Source organism: Dendropsophus ebraccatus, chromosome 3 (genome assembly GCF_027789765.1).
Source record: "Dendropsophus ebraccatus isolate aDenEbr1 chromosome 3, aDenEbr1.pat, whole genome shotgun sequence".
Classification (NCBI taxonomy): Eukaryota; Metazoa; Chordata; class Amphibia; order Anura; family Hylidae; genus Dendropsophus; species Dendropsophus ebraccatus.
The window spans coordinates 190,133,968-190,158,783 of NC_091456.1; the positions used below are offsets into that span (position 1 = coordinate 190,133,968).

At 46.5% G+C, this 24,816-nt stretch overlaps 1 protein-coding gene across 2 annotated transcripts in view; it reads right to left on the reverse strand.

Annotated features, from left to right (window-relative positions):
* Positions 1–24,816, reverse strand: part of LOC138786708 (zinc finger protein 420-like) — a 77,417-nt gene that overhangs the window by 39,344 nt on the left and 13,257 nt on the right. The window contains exons 1-3 of one of the 2 annotated variants that reach the window (XM_069963704.1): positions 10,192–10,363; positions 10,038–10,105; positions 9,332–9,941 (exon numbers count right to left, since the gene is read on the reverse strand). The exons of the other annotated variant lie outside the window; for it this stretch is intronic. Of the exons in view, the coding sequence (XP_069819805.1) occupies positions 9,332–9,941; positions 10,038–10,105; positions 10,192–10,276 (763 nt within the window). The 5' untranslated portion in view covers positions 10,277–10,363. Of the gene's footprint in view, positions 1–9,331; positions 9,942–10,037; positions 10,106–10,191; positions 10,364–24,816 lie in introns of those variants that run through there. 2 annotated transcript variants of the gene reach the window in all.

The following is a 24,816-nucleotide window of genomic DNA, read 5'->3' on the forward strand; positions in this document are numbered from 1 at the left end:
CGGGGAGAGGGACGGGGGAGGTGATGGGAGGGGAGATGACCCGCCTCCGTGGTTGGCGGATATCCTCACAGCCATAAGTAAATGTGATAGCTCCATCTCAGCAGTGGCAGAGCAAGTTGGCGCTATTGGAAGTGATATCAATTTGCTACGGCAGGATTTAAGTAACATAAGAGAAAGGTTTAACGAAGCTGAGAATAGGATCAGTGCTTTGGAAGATAATATGGTCAAAATCCAGGGTGAGGTGGAGGGTTTGGCAAGGGACAATGTAGCGCTCAAAAGGAAAGTAGTGGACCTCGAGGATCGTTCGAGGAGGAACAATGTTAGGTTGGTTGGGCTCCCCGAAGGAGTAGAGGGTAGAGGAGTTGTGGAATTCGTTCAAGATTGGTTGGACTCAGTGCTGAGTTCAAAAGAGCATCAAATAAAATATAATATAGAAAGAGCACATAGGGTCCCTGCCAAGCCCCCACCTCCTGGAGGGCATCCACGCACGCTCCTTATTAAGTTTCTCTCCTTTCAGGTTAAGGAATTGGTGCTAAGGAGGGTTAGGGAGGCAGGAGAGATTAAGTTCAATGGGAATAGAGTGTTCTTTTTTCCGGACTACGCATATGATACACAAAAAAAAAGGGCAGAATTTATTCAAGTTAAAAAGAGGTTGCAACAAAACAACATTAAGTATTCGCTCATTTTCCCAGCTAAGCTGAGAATCCAGTATGAGGATAAGGCCTGGTTTTTCTCCTCTCCCGCTGAGGCCACCGCATGGTTGACTCACAAGGGACTATGATGAGTTAATTTGTAGTCAGAGGTAACCTGGAGATTGCTCAGGTAGAGAGGCCCTTGGTTATACCTCGGGCTATATGGGGGGTGGGGGGGGGGGGTGGGGTGGGGGGGTGGGGTGGGGGGGTGGTCGGGGGGGGGGCGGGGGAGGGGGGGGGGAAGGGGGGGGGTAGGTTAATAGGTGGATGGGTGTCTGGGGGATTGGGGGGGTGGGTAAGTGAGGGCATGCAAGTAGTTCCTTTTTTTTTTTTTTTTTTTTTTTTTTTTTGGGTAAAAGTCTATGGTTCGTATATTGACCTGGAATATTAGAGGATTAGGGGAGAAGTGTAAAAGACTGGCGATTACGAATGTGATCAAGAACTACCAACCTTGTATTGTCGGTCTTCTTGAAACACATTTGGTTGGAGAAACAGTGGCCAAAGTGCATAGACCCTGCTGGGGGGCACAGTACCATGCGACTTTCTCCAACTATGCCAGAGGGGTATCGGTCTTAGTCCATAGGCGAATTAAATGGGTGTTGCTGGATCAGTTGGTGGATAGAGAGGGGAGATTCATCTGCCTGCATTGTCAGGTCGAGGGGTTGGAGTGTACCCTGGCGTTTGTATATATCCCTCCTCCCTTTAGATCAGAGGTCCTTGAACTAGTTTCCGCGTTTGCCAATAGATTTGGTGGTTGCCCGCTGCTGATCTCTGGTGACCTTAATGTAGTCGCCTGTGAGGAGGCTGACCGCTTCCGGGTCTCTGTCCCTGTCCGGGGCGTGGGTCGGTCCCCTCTCCCCATTTTGCTTCGGGAGCTGGGCCTGACCGACGTCTGGCGGGCGAGACATCCGGACGCGCGGGCCTTCTCTTGTTGGAACAGATCGAGTAACACGCAGTCCAGGATTGATATGGCCTTGGTTAACACTGAAATGTTTAAATGGGTTCACGATATAAAATATCTGCCTCGCTGCCTTTCAGATCATGGTCCGATTTTGGTGGATCTTGATGGGCAGAGACGCAGTCTTAGTCGCACTTTTAAGATTAATGCACATTGGTTACAATTAACAGAGATATCACCTGAATTGGATGTTGAGTTAGAGGAAATTTGGAGGGCTAATATTGGTAGTGCCCCCTTAAATATTGTTTGGGACGCTTTTAAAGCTATTATCAGGGGAAAATATTTTAGTTTAATTCACGGGAAGAAGGCACAATTTAGGAAAGAAGAAACAGAACTTAAAGATAATGTTAAATCTTTGGAAGAGATATTTAGAGGGGATCCGTCACCGGTGGCACAGTATAATTTAGCTCAGGGCCAGGAAAAGTTGGATAGCTATCTGTTGGAGAAGGCACGGTCTCAAATGGGGTTCGCGGCCAGGAAAAATTATCTTGAGTCTGGAACCCTTAATAAGGGGCTTATGGGGGTCATCAGGAATCAGAGAGATAGTAGGGAAGTCCATGCCCTGCGGCTGCCTGATAAGTCTGTTGTGAACTCCTCGGGGGATATCTTGAAGGCATTTGGGAGCTATTTCCAGGACATATATAGTTCCAGTGGCGAAGTGCAGGATGAGCATCTAGAGGAATTACTCGAGTCTGCTCTCCTGCCTAGGTTAACACAGGATCAAGGTGAAATGTTAGGGGCCCCTATTTCGCTGGAGGAGCTGGAGGGTGTCTTGGCGAAGTCTCCGAATGGGTCCTCTCCAGGTCAGGATGGCATCCCATTTGAAGTTTATAAAAGGCATAGAAAGGTCCTGCTTCCGGCGCTCCTTCAGGTTTTGGGGGGTTCGATTTCCGGGGGGTCACTCCCCAGGTCCATGAGTGAGGCTGAAATCATATTGATTTTAAAGGAGGGGAAGGACCCCCTGGAGAGAGAATCCTACAGGCCGATATCTCTACTTAATGTAGATGTGAAGCTTTTTGCTGGAGTGTTGGCCGCACGGCTTAATAAAGTAATGGGGGGTCTGATCGGGGAAGACCAGACTGGTTTCATACCAGGGCGCCAGATTAAGTCCAACTTGAGGAGATTATTTGTAAATATGCAGCTAGCGGACGGGGAGGGTCCCCACTCCATCTTGTCATTGGATGCGGTTAAAGCCTTTGATAGGGTGGAGTGGGGATACCTCTGGGCAGTGATGGAGAGGTTTGGTCTGGGGAGGGGGTTTATTGAGTTGGTCAAACTGCTATATGGAGATGCGAGGGCGACGGTCGCGGTTAACGGATTGCACTCTGCCGTTTTTGAGCTGGGTAGGGGGACTAGGCAAGGTTGCCCTCTCTCCCCCTCACTCTTCGCCCTTAGTATAGAGCCAGTAGCCAATTTAATTAGATTAGATCAGAGAATAGTTGGCTTTGGGGCGAGGGGTGAGGGGGACAGGGTGTCCCTCTACGCAGATGATATGCTTTTGTTTTTACGGGACCCCGTAACGGCTGTCCCAAGAGTCATCGAGTTGATACAGCAGGTGGGGAAGTACTCGGGCCTTGGGATTAATTGGAAAAAATCGGTGCTAATGCCACTGGCCTTGGAGGGCGAGCTGTCCTTTCCACAGTTGCAGGTCCTGGGAAAGGGTGAATCCTTTAGATATTTGGGAATACGGATCTGTCAGAATTTGGCAGCCTTCAGTGACCTTAATCTAGTTCCGCTGATTAGAGAGACAGAGGATAAGGTGAAGGTATGGCATAATTTGCCCCTCTCTAGGGCGGACCGGTTGGTGTTACTGAAGGCGGTCCTGCTCCCCAAATTTTTGTATATTTTTGGGGCTGCCCCGGTTTGGGTAGGCCAGAAGATCTTTAAGAGGATAAGGAATATTTGGAACTTTTTGATTTGGGGGCGCAAACGTGTTCGTATCAAACTAGAACTATTGACAGCACCTAAAAATAGGGGTGGGCTTGGCCTTCCGTCTATGGAGCTGTATTCATTAGCCTCCCAGGCCTTCTGGCTTCTGAACTGGAAAGATAATCCTTTCTTTTCCCTATTAGGAGAGGGGGCAAGAGATGTCTCTTTAGATATCTTTCAGATCCTTGATGCCGGAATATTGGAGAGGGGAGCAAGAGCTGACTGGCCGATGGTGGTCGCCTTGGTTAGAACTTGGCGGGAAATAAAAAAATGTCTGGGGCTGGAGGGTTTCTTGAATTTCTCCCCTCTTTGGGATCATCGGGAGCTGCTGGAGGTTAAGAAGCTAGAGGATCTTTATGGAGTATTTGGGCGCGACCTGAGGTTGATAACTGATGTAGTGGTTATGGGGCAGATTAAATCTTGGGAGCAAGTTAGGGCAGAGTATGGTTTCGCAGACTCCCGTTGGTTTGATTATTTGCGTTTTTCTAGGGCGCTAAGGATGGATCTCAGAAGGACGGAGTACAGGCTTGGAGCAAATATAATGCTGGATAAGTTAAGAGGGCTGGGTAGTAGATCTAAAGGGGTCTCAATATTGTATAAATGCTTTCTGCTAGAAAAAGAATGGGTTTTTGGGAGCCAGAGCGCCTGGGAAAGGGATGTTGGGATGAAGGTGAACTGGCCGTCAGTTTATAGGAACATTTAAAAAGCTGCCCCCTCGGTGAATCATCAACTTATCCAGTTTAATATTGTCCATAGATTATATTACTCTCCATCTTTCCTTAGTAAAATTAAAAAAAGAACTAATAATCTTTGTCCTAGATGTAAAAAGGAGGTGGGAGATTTGGTGCATATGCTCTGGTCGTGTGAGCAGCTGGGTCAGCTTTGGTCCGGTGTTTCTCGGGAGATAACTAAGGCTGTGGGCCTGCCCATAGGGGAGGACCTTCGTTTGTTTGTCCTGGGGGATACATCGGGGTTACCTGTGGGGACAAATAGGAAGCAGAGGATATGTGTGTTGAAAATGCTGTTCTGTGCGAAATTACTGATCATGAGAAGGTGGATATCCTCTCAGCCACCCAGTCTAGTGGAATGGGATCAATGTGTGAAGCGATATGAGTGTGTAAAGTAAGAGGATGAGGTTTTTTTTTTTGTTTTTTTTTTTTTTTCTCCCTAGTTTTTTTTCTGTGCATGTTCTCGAGTGGGACGGGGAGGGGATGGGGAGGGAAGGAAGGGACTATATAGGGAATATATAAATAACTTTGTCCTTTTGAGGATGTGTAAGGAATGTTTCTTTTTTCCCTATTTCTTTTTCTGTGCATGTTCTCTGGTGGGATGGGAAGGGATTGGGGAGGGAAGGTGGGGATTATATAGGGAATATATAAATAATTCTGTCTTTTTGAGGATGTGTAAGGAATGTAATCTGTGAGGTATCTTCAGGGCGCCCGGTGGATATAGTATTATAGTGGATGTCTGGTGAGTGCGAATGGGGTGGCGGGGTGGCTGCGCGCTTGCCGGGCTGGGGGGGGGGGGGGGCGGGCGGCCTTGGGCGCACCGGCCCGCCGACATAGTGTTTGGAGACAGAACGGCCAGGGAAGTCGGCCGTGAGAGGGTCGAGTGAACAGGCTGGAATTTATTCGGACCACTGACCACGGTTAAGTTAACATTTAACGTTTGAATGGGAAGTATATGAAATGAACCCGGTCGCTTGATGGGGACCGCAGCTCATAATAGATGGACTGTGGAAGCCGTTGGACTGGACAGGGCAGTTGTCCATAGGACTCGGCGCGCAGGGTCCGTGGATAGCTGGTATGAATGGGGTCTATGGGGTTTTTTTTTTTTTTTTTTTCTCTTCTTTCTCCCTCTTTCTCTCTTCCGTCTATGGCCAGTGTAGTCCTCAACGGGGCTGGACTGGCAGGACAGGGAGCTGAGTTTGGTTGTGGTTACCTGAGTAAGTTGTTGTCTGCAGCCGGCACTGTGTAGAGGTGGGAGGGGTGGGCTCTGGGCCTGTTTGCCCGTCTCCCCTGGCCTTGGCGCGGCGGGGGTGTGGCTACTCCGCAGCCTGGTGGGATGAGTGTTTTAAAGTAAGTGTAGGATGGGTGGTGGGCTAGGTAGGATAGGTTTAGAGAACAAAAGGGCGCCCTGCAGGTTTTACCGCATGGAGGAAAGGGTAAAATCTGTATTTCATGAGGAATGTTTTGTAACTGTATACACAGATTAGGATTGTGGTTCTTTAGTGTTTTAATGAGACTGTGGGGGTGGGATGGGGGGGGGGCTTGGGTTTGTTTGTGTTAAATAATATTAAAATATTATAAATAAAAAAAAAAAATGTGAGTAAAAAAAAAAAAAAAAAATCATAGCAGATCCACTTCAGGCTGGGGCTTACATCAGGGGACAGGACTGTGGGGGTAATCTCTTAAAAAAAAAAAAAAAAAATCTTTGGTCGCCCGCCATGCACCGCTATTTAACCGTAGCGATGCACAGTGGGGGAACGATGATTTTAGGTCTGGCCCTAAATGAACGATCAGCCGATGACACAATCATTGGCTGAACGTTCTCTCTATTTCACCGAATGATAATCGGCCGAATCAGGCCAAATGGGGCCGATTAACGTTACTGTGGAATAGGGCCCTAAGCTTAGAGAATTAAATATTCCTTTTTCCCTTCTGTTTCTGTCAAAGCTTCGAGTGACCTATATGGATAGAGTCCATATATTTGTAACGCCCTCTGATGTACTTGAATGGATTGAGAGCATAGGGCGGTAATAATGTTGTGTGGGGGAGGTGTGTTTGGCTCGGTATTCTGTTCCAAAAATAAGTTGTCGGGGACTGCTGACAGGGGGAGGGAGGGAGGAGGCGTTAGTGGAAGTTAGAGACACACAGAGAGCAGTCTTCGTCTTGGTCCAGCGTCATCTCCCGGCCATAGTGTGTTTGATAGAAAATCATACCACAGAGGATACGATTTCCAAAGTACGCCAGAGATGGTCCATGCAGGAATATCATGCATCATTTACAGGCTACTCTGCCGGTCTCTCTATTTATATTCACAGACAGATACATTATTCTTTAGTGCACAGGAAGGTGGATGGGAGGGACAATATATTTTTCTGCACGCTAAAATTAATGGTGAGATAATGGTTCTTGCTTTTTTGCATATACCTCCCCCATGTAAGACAGATGTTTTAAGAATACTGGTTGATTACATGAAGGATAAACCTAACACTCCACTGATAATCGCGGGTGACTTCAACTCTGTCCCGAGTCAGCGCCGCCTCTGTGGTGTGTCCCTGCACCGCCTCCCATGTCTGTCTGCAGCGCCTTCCATGCCTGTGTGCGGACAACCCATCCCCCAACACCGCACCCCACATACGCTGTTTGCGTCCGCTTCCTGAGTCCTCTTCTCAGCTTCCGATGTGCGCAGTTGCGACCCGGCAACCATGGCGCAGAGGGCAAACTGAGGGCGGAACGAAAGGCAGGGGGAGGCGAGCCTGAGACCACACAGGCGCTTCCCCTGGGCACGAACGCTCTCGGCCCCGCCTCTTAGACCCGGCATATTCTCAAGTAAACTTTGATTTTTAGCGGAAAGAAAGTACAAACAGCAGGGGCAAACATACCAGGAGACAGCAGTTCAGATAAGCTACAAGCAGGTATAAGTAGGGGGGGAATCAGTGGGCGCAGAGTCGCTTTAACGAATCCTGTGCTCTGGGAGAACTACCCCCTTCGATGTATGAAGCAACGATTATACTCATTTTAAAAAAAGGAAAGGACCCACTGGATGTCGGTTCTTATAGGCCGATATCCTTACTAAACATCGATACTGAAATTTTTGCTAAACATATAGTCCAGAGGCAGAAGGACCTGATGCCAATATTGGTAAGTGAGGATCAGAGAGGATTTGTATCGGGCCGTTCAGTCTTCTCTAACATAGAAGAGACATTTGCTAACATACAGATGTCGAGGGGGTTGCCCCGCTCCATCCTGCCTATAGATGCCGTAAAGGCTTGACAGGGTGGAGTGGGGAATCCTTTGGGAAACCCTTAGGACCTTTAGACTGTAATTCAATATGTGAAGATGTTGTATATTAAGCCCATGGCATGTGGAGAATGGAGCGGTGTCAAAGGCGTTTAGATTAGAGGGGCACCAGACAGGGCTGCCCCCTCTCACCCATCTTGTTTGCACTCTACATAGAGCCCCTTTCTCAATTAATAAAAAATGATCAATGTATAGAAGGTTTCAGGCTAAAAGATATAAGGAGCAAAGTTATTATGTATGCAGACGGCGTACTGATGTTCATCCGGGACCCAGGTCACGGCCTTCCAGCAGCAATGGAACAACTGGAGTTATTTGGTACATACTCAGGTTTCCAAATAAACTGGTCCAAATCCGTACTGCTTGAGTTAGATCATCCCCGAATGGAGGCTCTGGCCAATCTGACCCTCCAGAGGAACGTAGATTATTTATGTGTAAAGGTCTCTGCAAACTTAGAAAGGTACGCTGTCTCAAACATTAAACCCTATTTAAATAAACTGGAGGGTAAAATTAAGGTATGGCTTAAATTACCACTATCAATGTCTGACAGAATAGCCCGTGTAACAATGGTGGTTCAACCACAGGTCTTGTATTATCTTAGAGCGGCTCCTGCCTGGATCCCGGATGGATACTTTTTGTGTCTAGAGGTTCTGTTGGGTAAACCGATTTGGGGTGGCAGAAGGAACAGGCTCAGATACCATACTTTTACTTTACCGTCTGATTTGGGGGGGGCTGGTCTTTACTGGACTTCCGATTTTACTTTTTTTATGTATAAATTGCTGCAGATAAAACGTAATAATAATAATAATAATAATAATCTTTGGAGGAATGTAGTTTTCGGCCTTGAGAATCTGAGATATGAATCACTGTATGAATTCCTGGAATCCAATAGATGGTCCCTTGTATATTATAGAGAATGGAAGATGGTGAGAATGTGGGGCAAGGTTTGGGTGAAAATGAAGAAACTGTTGGGCATAACAGCTAGCACAAAGTACACCCCCTCGTGGGGAAATACACAACTGACACACTTAAATAGTCTTTTTGGTATAATCGCAGAATCACCTTAGTGTCTCATCTATTTCGGGATGGGGCCATAAAAACATTTGAGGAAATAAAGATAGAATTTTCACTTCAAGAGACTGGCTGAAATATAGACAGCTGCAGCACGCACTTAATGCTACTTTAGGAGGGAGTTTGGCAATAGTCCAAAATGTTACTTTCATGGATGTGGTGGATGATTGCCAAGGGAATAAAAAAGGGGAATTTAAAAAATTATTCACGATTCTCACAGAAAATTTATACACTGACTGGTTTAGGAATTATAAGAAAAGCACAGAGTGGGAAGAAGAAGAAGTGGGGGAGATTCCGGAGGTAGAATGGGATAACATTTTGGGAAACATTAGGAAAAGTAGTGTTAACAAAAATCACCAACTCATACAGTTTAAAATCATTCACCGTCTGCATTACCATCTGTCCGTTCTATTGATTTTTTTAAAATTCAGAACAGGTACGCTGTAAGATGAGGACAGTCACTATAGATGCAGCAACGTGAGACTGATAGTGATATATTGTCCGCTGGGACTGTGCTGTATATTAGAATTTAGGCTGAATGATTATATAGCTGGAAAACTGACAGGACACAAAGCTTATAATATTCCACACAGAATAGTTACAGCCGGTGACTGAGGAGAAGGTGTGACTGTTCTCTGCATTTAGTGGTCACTACTCACCTGGGCGGTTACCTGTAGTGATGTCCTCCTTATACTGCTCATCACTGCTGTCATCTGTCTCTTCTTCTTCTTTTACTATCTTGTGCATAGCAATATTATGGTTCAGTTCCTTCCCTGCAGTGATGTCCTCTTTATACTGCTCATCACCGCTCACATCTGTCTCTTCTTCTTTTATTATCTTGTCTGTAGGATTAATAAAGTAAAGATCCTTCCCTGTAGTAATATCCTCCATATACTGCTCCTCACTGCTCACATCTGGCTCTTCTTTAACTTCTATCTTTATAGCATCAATATACTTCAGATCCTTCCCTGTAGTGATGTCTTCCTTATACTGCTCATCACTGCTGTCATTTGTCTCTTCTTCTTTTGCCCTTATGTCTGTAGCATTCATAAAATTCAGATTCTTCCCCATAGAAATGTCCTCCTTATACTGCTTATCACTGCTCACATCTGTTTCTTCTTCTTTCATCATCATATATGTAACATTAATAGAATTCAAATCCTTCCCTGTAGTGATGTTCTCCTTATACTGCTCATCACTGCTCACATCTGTCTCTTCTTCTTCTTTTACTGTCATATCTGGAGCATTAATCTCAATTAGATCTTCCCCCTGATTCATAAGATGTGAGAGAAATATTGTAAAAGTCATCAGACAGTAGGAGAAGTCAGGTGGGATGTACAGATCATAGGGAACATCTCCATCTACCTGATCCTGATCCTGTGGGAGAAGAGGACGGGGACATCTCTCTGGTGCTGTTCTCTTACTGGATCTGACTGGAGGGAACACATACAGAGACTGAATTCATTCTTTCCATCCAGATAATACAGAGAGGAGGTGTGTATATAGTCCTGTCTATTACCTGCTGATGGGAGGGGCTGCTGATCCTCCAGCATCACATCCTTGTACTGATCCTTGTGTCCTTCTACATACTCCCACTCCTCCATGGAGAAATAGACCGCCACGTCCTGACACCTTATAGGAACCTGACACACACAATGGTCACACAGTCATCCCCCCCACCCCTCCAGTGGTGTTACTGTATAATGTCCCAGCATTCCCAGCAGCCACAGTCTCACCTCTCCACTCAGCAGCTCCACCATCTTGTTGGTGACTTCTAGGATCTTCTCTTCCTCCATTTCCTCATGTATCAGGGGCCCCGGGATTGGGCTCAGGGTTCTTCCCCATCCTTCACACCCAGGGGCCCCACAGCGCCCACTAGAGGACTTCTTCACTACTGTGTAATCCTGTGTATGGAGAGACACATTACTATCACTCCATCCATTCCCAGAATCCCTCACCTCTCCAGTCCTATCCATGTTATTCCATAGATAAGAATGATGTCATGATGACATCACTCCCAGAATCCCTCACCTCTCCAGTCCTATCCATCTGTTATTCCATAGATAAGAATGATGTCATGATGACATCACTCCCAGAATCCCTCACCTCTCCAGTCCTATCCATCTGTTATTCCATAGATAAGAATGATGTCATGATGACATCACTCCCAGAATCCCTCACCTCTCCAGTCCTATCCATCTGTTATTCCATAGATAAGAATGAGGTCATGATGACATCACTCCCAGAATCCCTCACCTCCCCAGTAAGCAGGAAGAGTATGTGTAGGGTGAGGGTTATTATCCTCTCGGCCATCTTGTCTCTGTCTCTCTCCATGGTTGATGGGTCGGTCTCTTATATAGAAGATATCAGCAGAGGATCCTGGAGAGATGAATAGAAAGTAGAGGATACAATGGATAATAAAGAATGGGAAGAAAAAGTACAAGAGGTGAGCAGTGACCCAGCATTAGTACATACTGTGGGCAGGGAGCGGGCGGGACAGGAAGCCGCCTGCAGAGCTGTACAGGAGCCGTGTGCTTCCAGGACCTGCCACGATGTCACAGTCATGTGATCAGTCACATGGAGGAGGAGGAGTCACAGGATCAGGGGCTGCTGCTCAGTGTATGCAGGACTCTGCTGTGCTGGATGAGCTGAAGTGATGTGTGTGGAGCAGAGCTGTGTGTGTGTGATGTGTGTGGAGCAGAGCTGTGTGTGTGTGTGGAGCAGAGCTGTGTATGTTATATATGCCTGCAGCAGAGCCCTGTGTGTAATGTACATGTAGCTGAGCTGTATATGTGTAATGTACATGTAGCTGAGCTGTATGTGTGTAATGTACATGTAGCTGAGCTGTATGTGTGTAATGTACATGTAGCTGAGCTGTATGTGTGTAATGTACATGTGGCTGAGCTGTATGTGTGTAATGTACATGTAGCTGAGCTGTATGTGTGTAATGTACATGTAGCTGAGCTGTATATGTGTAATGTACATGTAGCTGAGCTGTATATGTGTAATGTACATGTAGCTGAGCTGTATATATGTGTAATGTACATGTAGCTGAGCTGTATATGTATGTAATGTACATGTAGCTGAGCTGTATGTGTGTAATGTACATGTAGCTGAGCTGTATGTGTGTAATGTACATGTAGCTGAGCTGTATGTGTGTAATGTACATGTAGCTGAGCTGTATGTGTGTAATGTACATGTAGCTGAGCTGTATATGTGTAATGTACATGTAGCTGAGCTGTATGTGTGTAATGTACATGTAGCTGAGCTGTATGTGTGTAATGTACATGTAGCTGAGCTGTATGTGTGTGTAATGTACATGTAGCTGAGCTGTATATGTGTAATGTACATGTAGCTGAGCTGTATATATGTGTAATGTACATGTAGCTGAGCTGTATGTGTGTGTAATGTACATGTAGCTGAGCTGTATATGTATGTAATGTACATGTAGCTGAGCTGTATGTGTGTAATGTACATGTAGCTGAGCTGTATGTGTGTAATGTACATGTAGCTGAGCTGTATGTGTGTAATGTACATGTAGCTGAGCTGTATGTGTGTAATGTACATGTAGCTGAGCTGTATATGTGTAATGTACATGCAGCAGAGCCCTGTGTGTAATGTACATGTATCTGAGCTGTATATGTGTAATGTACATGTAGCTGAGCTGTATATGTGTGTAATGTACATGTAGCTGAGCTGTATGTGTGTAATGTACATGTAGCTGAGCTGTATGTGTGTAATGTACATGTGGCTGAGCTGTATGTGTGTAATGTATATGTAGCTGAGCTGTATATGTGTAATGTACATGTAGCTGAGCTGTATGTGTGTAATGTACATGTAGCTGAGCTGTATGTGTGTAATGTACATGTAGCTGAGCTGTATATGTGTAATGTACATGTAGCTGAGCTGTATATGTGTAATGTACATGTAGCTGAGCTGTATGTGTGTGTAATGTACAAGTAGCTAAGCTGTATGTGTGTAATGTACATGTAGCTGAGCTGTATATGTGTAATGTACATGTAGCTGAGCTGTATGTATGTGTAATGTACATGTAGCTGAGCTGTATATGTGTGTAATGCACATGTAGCTGAGCTGTATATGTGTAATGTACATGTAGCTGAGCTGTATGTATGTATGTGTAATGTACATGTAGCTGAGCTGTATATGTTGATAAGGCTAGGTGATGTGATTGTACCTGCTTACACCGTACCTGTGGGATTACACCTACACCTATATATACAGGTCTCTGAATTAGAAGATGATCAGTGTGTGACAGAAATATGGTCTGGAAGGAAGAAAGGAATGGGAACTCTCACTCACAATGATATATTCCAGGAACTCTGGCGCATATGTTACGTTTGCAATACTTGAATACACTGCGCATGAGTAACACCGCCATATATTTACTTGCCTGGCTCCATAAAGTCAGGTAAAACAAAAGTTAAACTTCTCAGTAACATAAGTTGGGGAAGCGGGCCCTTTATTGTTTTGTGTTAGCTTTTATAGACAAAATATATGGCGGTGTTACTCATGCGCAGTGTATTCAAGTATTGCAAACGTAACATATGCGCCAGAGTTCCTGAAAAATATCATTGTGAGTGAGAGTTCCCATTCCTTTCTTCCTTCCAGGGTTAATGCTTAACCCTTGTAATACAGCATAATATCGAGAACAGTTGAATGTTGAGAACTGGAGAAGCGTCCGTCACATAAGATCCTGTGAGTGGAATGTGTGAATCCCCAGTGGCCGGGAGCAGGGCCGTATTATCAGCTGCTGCTGCTGCCCTAGGTGCTAAACCTGAAGATGCTCCATCTTGGGGAGCGTGGAGGAGAGTGGTTTCTGCCACATGCATTTCTATACATGTAAAAACATTGTCAGAATCGCGTTTTTCATGGTTGTTAGCTGCTTAAAACATAAACAAATTTCCACATTGAATCAATGATTAGAGCCGTCTGCATATTGTCTGGAGGAATTCTCACCACAGGATTGGTAGATTGGTAGGTAATAGCTCCAGGCGTCACATTTACCACTGCCACACCAGACCTACCTGACCAATACCACCATACTGTGCCTGGAGAACACTGCCATACCAGACCTGACCAATACCGCCATATTGTGACTGACTACCACCGCCATACCAGACCAATACCGCCATACTGTGACTGGGTAACACCGCCACACCAGACCTGACCAATACTGACACACTGTGACTGGATAACACCGCCACACTAGACCTGACCAATACCACCATACTGTGACTGGATAACACCGCCATACCAGACCTGACCAATACCGCCACACTGTGACTGGATAACACCGCCAGACCTGACCAATACCGCCATACTGTGACTGGATAACACTGCCATACCAGACCCGACCAATACCACCATACTGTAACTGGATAACACCTCCATACCAGACCTGACCAATACCACCATACTGTGACTGGATAACACTGCCAGACCTGACCAATACCACCATACTGTGACTGGATAACACTGCCACACCAGACCTGACCAATACCACCATACTGTGACTGGATAACACCGCCATACCAGACCTGACCAATACCACTATACTGTGACTGGATAACACAGCCACACCAGACCGGACCAATACCGCCATACTGTGACTGGATAACAGTGGAAATAGGACTTGTATTAGTTCCACTCCTTGCTTGTGCCCTGTCGATTCGGTACAAGGTTTAGGCGTCACGGATCAGTAGATCTGTGGATTATTCTCGCCGCTTAGGAGGACGGCAAAGAGGGAAGGCGTCCCACCCGCGCAAGCAGGAGCCTATTATAACACCTAGAGAGGTTTGGAGAATCCCCAATAAGCTACCTAGGGCTGGGTGCGAGAATGGGACAGATGTTCACTAAAAAGAGGAACCCATTATCTTTAAGGAAGAACTAGGGGAAATTGACCAGCTAAGATATAGTTAGCGATGGGCATGAGAAGATGCAGTGTAAGACCTAGAACAGATCTTGAGGAGTTTTGATATGAAGGCAGATACATGCCTTAGCCCCACCAACCTCTGGCTCTCTGACCAACACCTGGGAAACTCCTCACACTCCTGTGCACACTTATTTTGCCTTGTGGGTAGGTAACCAGACCTACATGTAACATGCAGGGCAAATGGGTCCTTGGAATTTCCAGGAACTTTAGGGGTCAATGTAAGTACTATTCATAGTGAGGTAGAGGACGCTTAGACAACTAAGAAGGGAATCAAAGATTAGGGTGCTAGAAGGGGAGGGTGTGGAGTAGACGAAGGAGAGATGAGAGCCAGAGGGGCAGATAGAAATAAAATTCAGGATAATAGGTGGGGAGCACAGGTCCAGCTGGGTGGACATGTGCCGGTGACCAGAAAAAAACTAGATGAGGCAGAATATTGTGTGTGTGGCCGACCCAAGCCACATCATTATGTTACATCATTGTACCCAGTATATATCTGTATACAAACCCCAGATCCATATAAATTTTATATGACCAAATTCTATGTATATGGTGCGACTCTAACCAACCACATAAATCCTACAAATATTGTGCACACCAATAAATATACTGTAAGTCCACAGATAATAAATATTAATTCCTTTATTCAAAACACACAATGTTAAAAATAGTAAGACATGCAGAAAATGGCACAGGTAAACCACAGATCACACCTGGACAAGAAAATATCAGAAAAACCTGGGTAAACAACTACACTGGATGTATATAAAGTGCATGTGCAGAAGATATATACTAAATACAATTACTAAAGTGTAGTCAGAGTATGTAAACATATAGAATGCCCAGCTTCCAAAGGTGCAAATAGCAAAGTGCTCCGTATACCTGTTGTCCGGTGGTCTATAGTGGCTCCCTCTCCCCAACGCACGTTTCGCGTGGCAGCTTGATCACGGGGCTAATGAATATTGGCTGCCCACCGGTATTTATATGTATAAGGATCCTCCCCCCATCTCAGGACACTTCCACCAAGCGTCAGACGTCACCGCGCCGATGACGCAACGCCGCTCCGTCCGACGGTCCCCCCGCACGTGACGCGTCACGTGAGAGGAGTAGGCCGGACTTCAAGGCAGCGCGTTGCCATGGGAGCCGGGACGCAGCTCGCACAGGGTTCAGCGTCCGATGGGGAGATGATTACAACAGTAGGTACGGTGACAAGATGGAAGCTGAGCATTTTACACAGAAGACTACTCCAATAAAGCAGCATAAAAAAATCACTCCTTTCTTCCTTCCTCTTCACAGGTCACCGGAGATGACATATACATCAAAGATCCACGGTAAGTACAGGGGCAGCATGTTGTTTATCTAAGAAACAATTAAAACACAATAAGTAACACATATACAAAATTAAAATCCTAAAAAGGAACAACTACATTACTATAGTCTACCTATATTCACAGGAATGGGGCAAAGCTTAAAACTTCATTAAGGCCTTTTGGATATACACAATCGATTCTCATGATCCATTGGGTTTCTAGCTGGGCTAGTCTTTTCTTCCAATCTCCTCCTCGGCTGTCTACATAGACCTTGTCTATGCCTCTCACTTTCAGACCCCTAGGGTCACACTGATGCATAGTTTTAAAGTGTCTGGGTATGGGTTTTAAATTCATTAGGTCATCCTCATTCTGAGCTCGCATGATGTCACCTATATGTTCCCTCACACGCACCTTCAATTTCCGTGAGGTTAAGCCTACATAGATTAAGTCACAAGGGCACTTGGCATAGTAAATCACTCCTTCCGTCTTGCAGGTGATATGTTGGGTTATTTTGAATTTCTTCAATCCATCACTGGATACAAATTCCTCAGACTTTTTAACATTTGGACAAGCTACACACATACCACAAGGTGAGCATCCCCATTTGGGGCCGCTAGAGCCAAAGACGTTTTTCACTGACACCCCCTTATGATAGCTGTGGACCAATTCATCTTTTAAATTTTTGGCACGTTGATATGTAATAGACGGGCTATCCCCAACCCATTTTTTTAGGATCGGGTCCGCCTGTAGAATCGGCCAAAACTTCAACCAATTTCATTTCATGCCACTGCGAGTTGAAAGGAGTAATAAATCTTACCACATCTTGTTGTTCCATGTTTCTCTTCCTTGGGATCAATAGATCTTTCCTTTGAGTTGCTTTGGCCCTATCAAGGCCTCTTTTAATGTTTCTCTTGCTATATCCCCTTTCACAAAATCGTTGAGATAAATCTTCTGCCTGTTTCAGGAAAGAGGAGTCGTCAGAGCACAGCCTTCTGGCTCTCAAGAACTGGCCCACCGGAATCCCACGTTTTGTAGACTCAGGGTGGAACGATGAGGCATGGAGCAAAGAGTTCACTGAGGTACTTTTTCTATAAAGGTCTGTTCGAACATACCCAAAGCTGTCCTTCGTAATCAAAATGTCCAGGAACTCCACACATTCTTGACTGCAAAAGCCAACCTACCTCCAATGGTGGCGTATAGACCCTTTGTTTTGCAGGAATCTTCCCCTTGGTCAGCTTTTGAAGTAGTTACTTTGATTTAAAGTGCCCCTGATAGTGCCCCTAATAGTAAGACCAATGCCTTTTTGGAGGTGGGCAGCCTAAATTCAAATGGTGTATAATGCCACGTGGGTAGAGATGGAAAACCTCTGTAGAATGAAAATGTCAGATGTCACTTTTCAGATGCTCCTTGCCTTTACAATGAGATTATAACCAGTGTTGGCTGACCATGAGTGAGAGAGGTCATTAGACTCAGGTACGGCAGATGTAAATGCTGCAGCCAGATGGTGAAGAGACGGGCAAGGAGAACAGGTGAGCTCATTGCTAGATATAATATAAAGGGAGCTAAAGAGGTTAATGAATGTTAGCAGCATACAATGATTTGGCACATGAGGTATATAATCAGCCTCACAAAAGTTTTTTATTTGTTTTCTTGTTTTGTACAAGGTTTCCCCATCAGCTCTGCGGGCTGCAGTAACACAAGCAATGCCCGGGTGGGGGACCGAAACTGGTAGAGATGGTGTTTTAGCAGCTGCAAGCCAAGTTAGAAAAAAAAATCAGAGCTGTTAATGTCCTCCCCTACACCATACACTGCTGTACTGTAGCATGTGTCCTCCCTTAGAAGTGGTTATGTTACAAAATGTTGATAATTTTCTATTGTCTCGATCATAAAACATGTAAAATGGCAACTCAATCCCTACTCCAGTTTTTTAGCTGAAAGTGGTTGCAAAGTCCAAACTTTAGTATTGTCAGGCCCGGGTAACTTCTCTGGGACATTGTATTACACAAGGGGTTAACCACCTCACTGAGGAGAGAAGGACAGTGATTTCTAATATGTCCTTGCCAAGGAATCATAAACAACTGCAACCATTATATCATTGTCTGAAAACACAGGCTTTGTTATGTCTGATATCACTTCTAGTCTAGTGGCCATTTTAGTTTCTGGCATTTCTGCCCTTCCCCCCGTGCCCATCCTAATTAGTGTCATTGAGGGGGGGTGGGGGCACAGAACTCTCAGAGATTTTTTTTTTTTAATTAACAGTTTTGTGATGATTCTAACAAACTAGTATAAAACACTAAGCCAAGCTTGGGCCCTATCATGACCCTATGTCGTTTTATCCCTAGTAAAGCCAAACCCATATCCATGGCTAGGTAACTATGCCGCCTCCAGTGTGCACTCCTAATGCTCCAGTATTACTTTTGCTAGGTGTACTATATTGAATCCAGCATCTCTGTTGCCTCTTGATGTGGATTCAAATGAGGGAGGGATAGAGGTAAATGGAAATGGGAGTAGCCCATTTTGATTAAAAATAAAAAAAATCTAAAACACTGCAAAAACTTTTTTTTATTTTTGATGACTAAAGATGTTTATTGTGTTTTTGTTACTATTGTGTTTGATATTTCAAATCTGAAAGATGAAAATGTAACTGAAAGCCCAAATATTAATGAAAGTTTAAAAGTTTTCATTGTAGATAATCCCAGATTTTACAAAGATGGATGACACAAGACACAAGGATATACGGTGACCACGCAGCATGACGTACCACTAACATCAACCACCCTGTCCGAGGTGTGAGGACAATCACTGAGACATGTAAGATGGTTGGAGGTAACTGTGCAGAGGTCTATATAAAACCCACCATTGTGGGTTAATTGGCAAATTAAAGATTTTGTTGGGTCCCTGGGCAAACCAATGAGTAAAAACTTTTCAAAGAAGCAGAAGAGCTGACAAAGAGAGTGACTGACACAACGTTCAGGTTCACACAGTCATCTCCAGAGACGGATGATGGATTAAGCTGACGATGCTGTAGTTTCCGTTCTCTTCCCAAGGTAACCGTACATAGTGTACAAGGGAATGGGGAGATGTTTCCAGTCTCTTCCTGAGGTAACCGTACATAGTGTACAAGGGAATGGGGAAATGTTTCCAGTCTCTTCCTGAGGTAACCTTACATAGTGTACAAGGGAATAGGGAGATGTTTCCAGTCTCTTCCTGAGGTAACCGTACATAGTGTACAAGGGAATGGGGAGATGTTTCCGGTCTCTTCCTGAGGTAACCGTACATAGTGTACAAGGGAATAGGGAGATGTTTCCAGTCTCTTCCTGAGGTAACCGTACATAGTGTACAAGGGAATGGGGAAATGTTTCCAGTCTCTTCCTGAGGTAACCTTACATAGTGTACAAGGGAATAGGGAGATGTTTCCAGTCTCTTCCTGAGGTAACCGTACATAGTGTACAAGGGAATGGGGAGATGTTTCCGGTCTCTTCCTGAGGTAACCGTACAAAGTGAACAAGGGAATGGGGAGATGTTTCCGGTCTCTTCCTGAGGTAACCGTACATAGTGTACAAGGGAATGGGGAAATGTTTCCAGTCTCTTCCTGAGGTAACCGTACATAGTGTACAAGGGAATGGGGAGATGTTTCCAGTCTCTTCCTGAGGTAACCGTACATAGTGTACAAGGGAATGGGGAGATGTTTCCGGTCTCTTCCTGAGGTAACCGTACATAGTGTACAAGGGAATGGGGAGATGTTTCCGGTCTCTTCCTGAGGTAACCGTACATAGTGTACAAGGGAATGGGGAGATGTTTCCGGTCTCTTCCTGAGGTAACCGTACATAGTGTACAAGGGAATGGGGAAATGTTTCCAGTCTCTTCCTGAGGTAACCGTACATAGTGTACAGGTGGAGGGGGAGATGTTTCCAGTCTCTTCCTGAGGTAACCGTACATAGTGTACAGGTGGAGGGGGAGATGTTTCCGGTCTCTTCCTGAGGTAACCGTACATAGTGTACAAGGGAATGGGGAGATGTTTCCGGTCTCTTCCTGAGGTAACTGCACATATTATACAGGTGGATGGGGAGATGTGGATCTGTTTGTTTTTAAAGGGAACCTGTCACCCCCCGTGCCGGGGTGACAGGCTCCCGACCCCCCGTTAGAGCCCCATATACTTACCTAATCCCGCCGGGTCCCGCTTCTGGAGGTGGTCGGGTGACGGAGATCTCAGCCGCTGCAGCCCGCCGCGCGCGCTGAGAGATGAGTCCAACGCTCATAGAGAATGACGGAGCGCTGGACTCTCCCGTCATTCTCTATGGGTGTTGGACTCATCTCTCAGCGCGCGCGCCGGGCTGCAGCGGCTGAGATCTCCGTCACCCGACCACCTCCAGAAGCGGGACCCGGCGGGATTAGGTAAGTATATGGGGCTCTAACGGGGGGTCGGGAGCCTGTCACCCCGGCACGGGGGGTGACAGGTTCCCTTTAAGTCTTTTCCACAGATGAGCAGTAACAAGCTGAGAGACCAGCGGATGGAGAGGAGGTACAGGGGTAAAATGGCATCCAGACAGTAAATAAGAAACTGTGTTTGCCGCCTGCCTTGTATCTTACTGTGAGTTATCTGACAAAACCAGCAGAAGGAAGCCATGTGTAATGTGATGTAGTATCCTCACATCTGGCGGCCCAGGGGACAACAAATATAGCAGAGAGGGTTGTGTACGGCTGTATTATCTACACCTGTCATAGCCTACTGTAGGTAGGATGTTCTCCCTCAATGGATATGGTAATGGACACCTGAATGTTGTTTGTATTTATGTATTTTTGTGGGCAAATGGGTATATAAGGATGTATCAAATGTAGAGCCATTACCCCTGACGAAGTCACGTGATGTAACGATACGCGTAGGGTTTGCAGACCGGAGCCCGATTCCAGAGCCCTGGGTGACATGCGACTATAGTGTTATTGATTTACCTTGACTCTCCAGTGATAGGGTGGCTTAGCACTTGGTCACTTTTTTGGACATGTTTATGGATTGGTTTATGAATTATTTATATTTCACATGTGATTATTGTTAAATATGATGTGTTTTACAATGAACAATATCTTGGTATAATATAATGTAAGTCATATATATATATATACTGCTGACCTCACCATAATAGCACAACACTATTCACTGTATAAAGTGATTGTAATACTGACATTATAATATCATATTCTATACTAAGGAGACGTGTATAAGTTGGAAATAGATACATAAGTGTACACAGCACTATTCACGGTTACATGACGTATGTAGGGTGGTAATGCTGTACACAGCAGGATAACTATACATCCATAGCTGGAAACAGGTTATGCTGATGCATAGAGAAAGAGTTCTATATTTGTTATGGTCATATATGTGCAGACACAAACACCCAATTATAATAAACACGCCCACACACATGACATTGACAGTGAGTCAAGAACCCTATATAAGATGGTAGTTACCAAGATGGAGGTGGGTTGGATCAGGGCTGTACAGAAGGTATGAGCAGGGGCGTAGCTAATGTCTCCTGGGCCCTGGTGCGAGAGGCCAACTTGGGCCCCCCCCCCCCCTCCTTTCACGACCAAGTGATGCTATTGTTGTGTGTGTGTGTGTGTATATATATATATATATATATATATATATATATATATACACACACACACAGTGGTGCCTTGGATTATGAGCATAATTCGTTCCAGGACCGTGCTTGTAATCCAAATCCACTCTTAAACCAAAGCAAATTTTCCTATAAGAAATCATGTAAATGCAGACAATTGGTTCCGCACCCCAAATATATTTATTATTCTGTACTGTACAGTAATGGAGAGGATGGGAAACACAAGGGCTGACAGAGACTGCAGGGAGCAGGAAGGAATGAGCAGTACAGATGTGGGCACATACATGCAGCGCTCTCTGTCCGGGGAGAGAGGGGTTACAGCTATGGAGAGATTACCCCCCCCCCCACAGTCCTGTCCCCTGATGTAAGCCCCAGCCTGAAGGGGATCTGCTATGATTTGGAAGGTGTTTAGAGTACAGTGCTGTAGACCCCGCTATGCAGGCCATGCCCCTTCTCCACTCGCGCTCCCACCCAATACAGGAAGTTCTTAAACCAAAGCAATGTTCTTAAACCAAGTCACAATTTTGAAAAACTGTGAGCTCTTAAACCAAAACGCTCTTAAACGAAGTTACTCTTAAACCAAGGTACCACTGTATGTATATATATATATATATATATATATATATATATATATATATATATACACACACACACACACCAAGACAGATATTACCTATTACCGCCATACTGTTACCGACCAAATCCTGTATACTGAGACCAATATTACCAGTAATACCAGTATATAGGGAGGAAACATTACCGCCACACCACAACCACTACCATCACCACCATATTGTTACTGACCAAATCCAGTATACTAAATCACCTCATCCAGTCATATAGAGGTGGCCCCAGCTCTACACAGGCTCTATACACCATATACATTACAGTGCAGTTATATCAGGTGACTCACAGGAGACGTCTTTTCTGATCGGAGTTCTTTCCTTTTCATCATCTTCTCCATCTGTCCTGGGCCGTTATGAGAACTTCTCAGAGCCACGAATCCACAGAATCTGCCAGACAGACATATTAGGCTCCACACTCTGACACCATCTCCATCTCTCTACACACTGCACATCTGTACTGGCCCCTTTACACCCTCATTTAGTGGGTAGCCTGACTCTATGTGACCTCCTAATAATATATGCCCCCCTCTGTGTATTCCCTCTCCCCCTATGTTGCCCCCCCAAATAGATGGGCCCCTCCCTTATAGATGGCCCCCTCTACCCCCTCCCTTATAGATGGCCCCCTCTACCCCCTCCCTTATAGATGGCCCCCTATACCCCCTCCCTTATAGATGGCCCCCTCTCTCCTCACCCTCCCTTATGGATGGTCCCCTCTCCCCCCACCCTCCCTTATAGATGGCCCCCTCTCCCCCCACCCTCCCTTATAGATGGTCCCCTCCCCCCCCCCTTATAGATGGTCCCCTTCCCCCCCCCCCCCTCCCTTATAGATGGTCCCCTTCTCCCCCCTCCCTTATAGATGGTCCCCTTCCCCCCCCTCCCTTATAGATGGTCCCCTTCCCCCCCCTCCCTTATAGATGGTCCCCTTCCCCCCCTCCCTTATAGATGGTCCCCTTCCCCCCCTCCCTTATAGATGGTCCCCTTTCCCCCCCTTTATAGATGGTCCCCTTCCTCTCTCCCTTATAGATGGTCCCCTTCCCCCCCCACCCTCATAGATGGCCCCCCTCTTTCCCCCCACCCTCATAGATGGCCCCCCTCTTTCCCCCCACCCTCATAGATGGCCCCTCTTTCCCCCACCCTCATAGATGGCCCCTCTTTCCCCCCACCCTCATAGATGGCCCCTCTTTCCCCCCACCCTCATAGATTGCTCCTCTTTCCCCCCACCCTCATAGATGCCCCCCTCCTTCCCCCCCACCCTCATAGATGGCCCCCTCTTTCCCCCCACCCTCATAGATGGCCCCTCTTTCCCCCCACCCTCATAGATGGCCCCTCTTTCCCCCCACCCTCATAGATTGCTCCTCTTTCCCCCCACCCTCATAGATGGCCCCCTCCTTCCCCCCCACCCTCATAGATGGCCCCCTCTTTCCCCCCACCCTCATAGATGCCCCCCTCCTTTCCCCCCACCCTCATAGATGGCCCCCTCTTTCCCCCCACCCTCATAGATGGCCCCCTCCTTTCCCCCCACCCTCATAGATGCCCCCCTCCTTTCCCCCCACCCTCATAGATGCCCCCCCCCTCTTTCCCCCCACCCTCATAGATGCCCCCCTCCTTTCCCCCCACCCTCATAGATGGCCCCCTCTTTCCCCCCACCCTCATAGATGGCCCCCTCCTTTCCCCCCACCCTCATAGATGCCCCCCCTTTCCCCCCACCCTCATAGATGGCCCCCTCCTTTCCCCCCACCCTCATAGATGCCCCCTCCTTTCCCCCACCCTCATAGATGGCCCCCTCTTTCCCCCCACCCTCATAGATGCCCCCTCTTTCCCCCCCACCCTCATAGATGCCCCCTCTTTCCCCCCCACCCTCATAGATGCCCCCCTCCTTCCCCCCCCACCCTCATAGATGCCCCCCCTCCTTCCCCCCCACCCTCATAGATGCCCCCCTCCTTTCCCCCCACCCGTACAGGCTGATAAAAAAACAAAACTTAACTCACCTGACATCGCGCTCCCACGTTGATTCTCACTCCTCTTGGTCTGTCCCCGGCTGCTGCGCGGCTGCCGGGGGTGTCGCGTCTTACCCCCGGCAGCGCGCGCATCCCAGAACTCCCTGCGCGCCGGAAACCGGAAGTCAGGGCCCAAGGCGCGCAGGGAGCTCTGGGATGCGCGCGCTGCTGGGGGTAAGACGCGACACCCCCGGCAGCCGCGCAGCAGTCGGGGAAAGACGGAGCCAGACTCTTGTGACCGCAAGCAAAACAATGCTTGCGGTCACAAGAGTGATTGATCGGGGGGCCCCGCGGGCCCCCCTTGTGGCGGGCCCGGTCGCGGCGGCGACCCCCGCGACCACGGTGGCTACGCCACTGGGTATGAGCCCTATGTCACAAGAAGGATCCAGAGCCTTCAAGGAGAAGGTTGTGATGTAAGCGTGAGGAATCCATGATGGAAGCGTGAAGGAAGGAATGTCATCCAGGATGCTTGAGTGAAGCAACAGCTGCTTGAAGCTCGTGACGATTTGTAAGACAAACCCTTCACTTCAAAGGACTCATATGAACTAAGGACACTAAGGGCTGTAAGACGTTTCTCTGATATTCTTTTCTATTCAATTCTGTAATTTCACTACTTTTAAAGAAGAAGCAATAAATC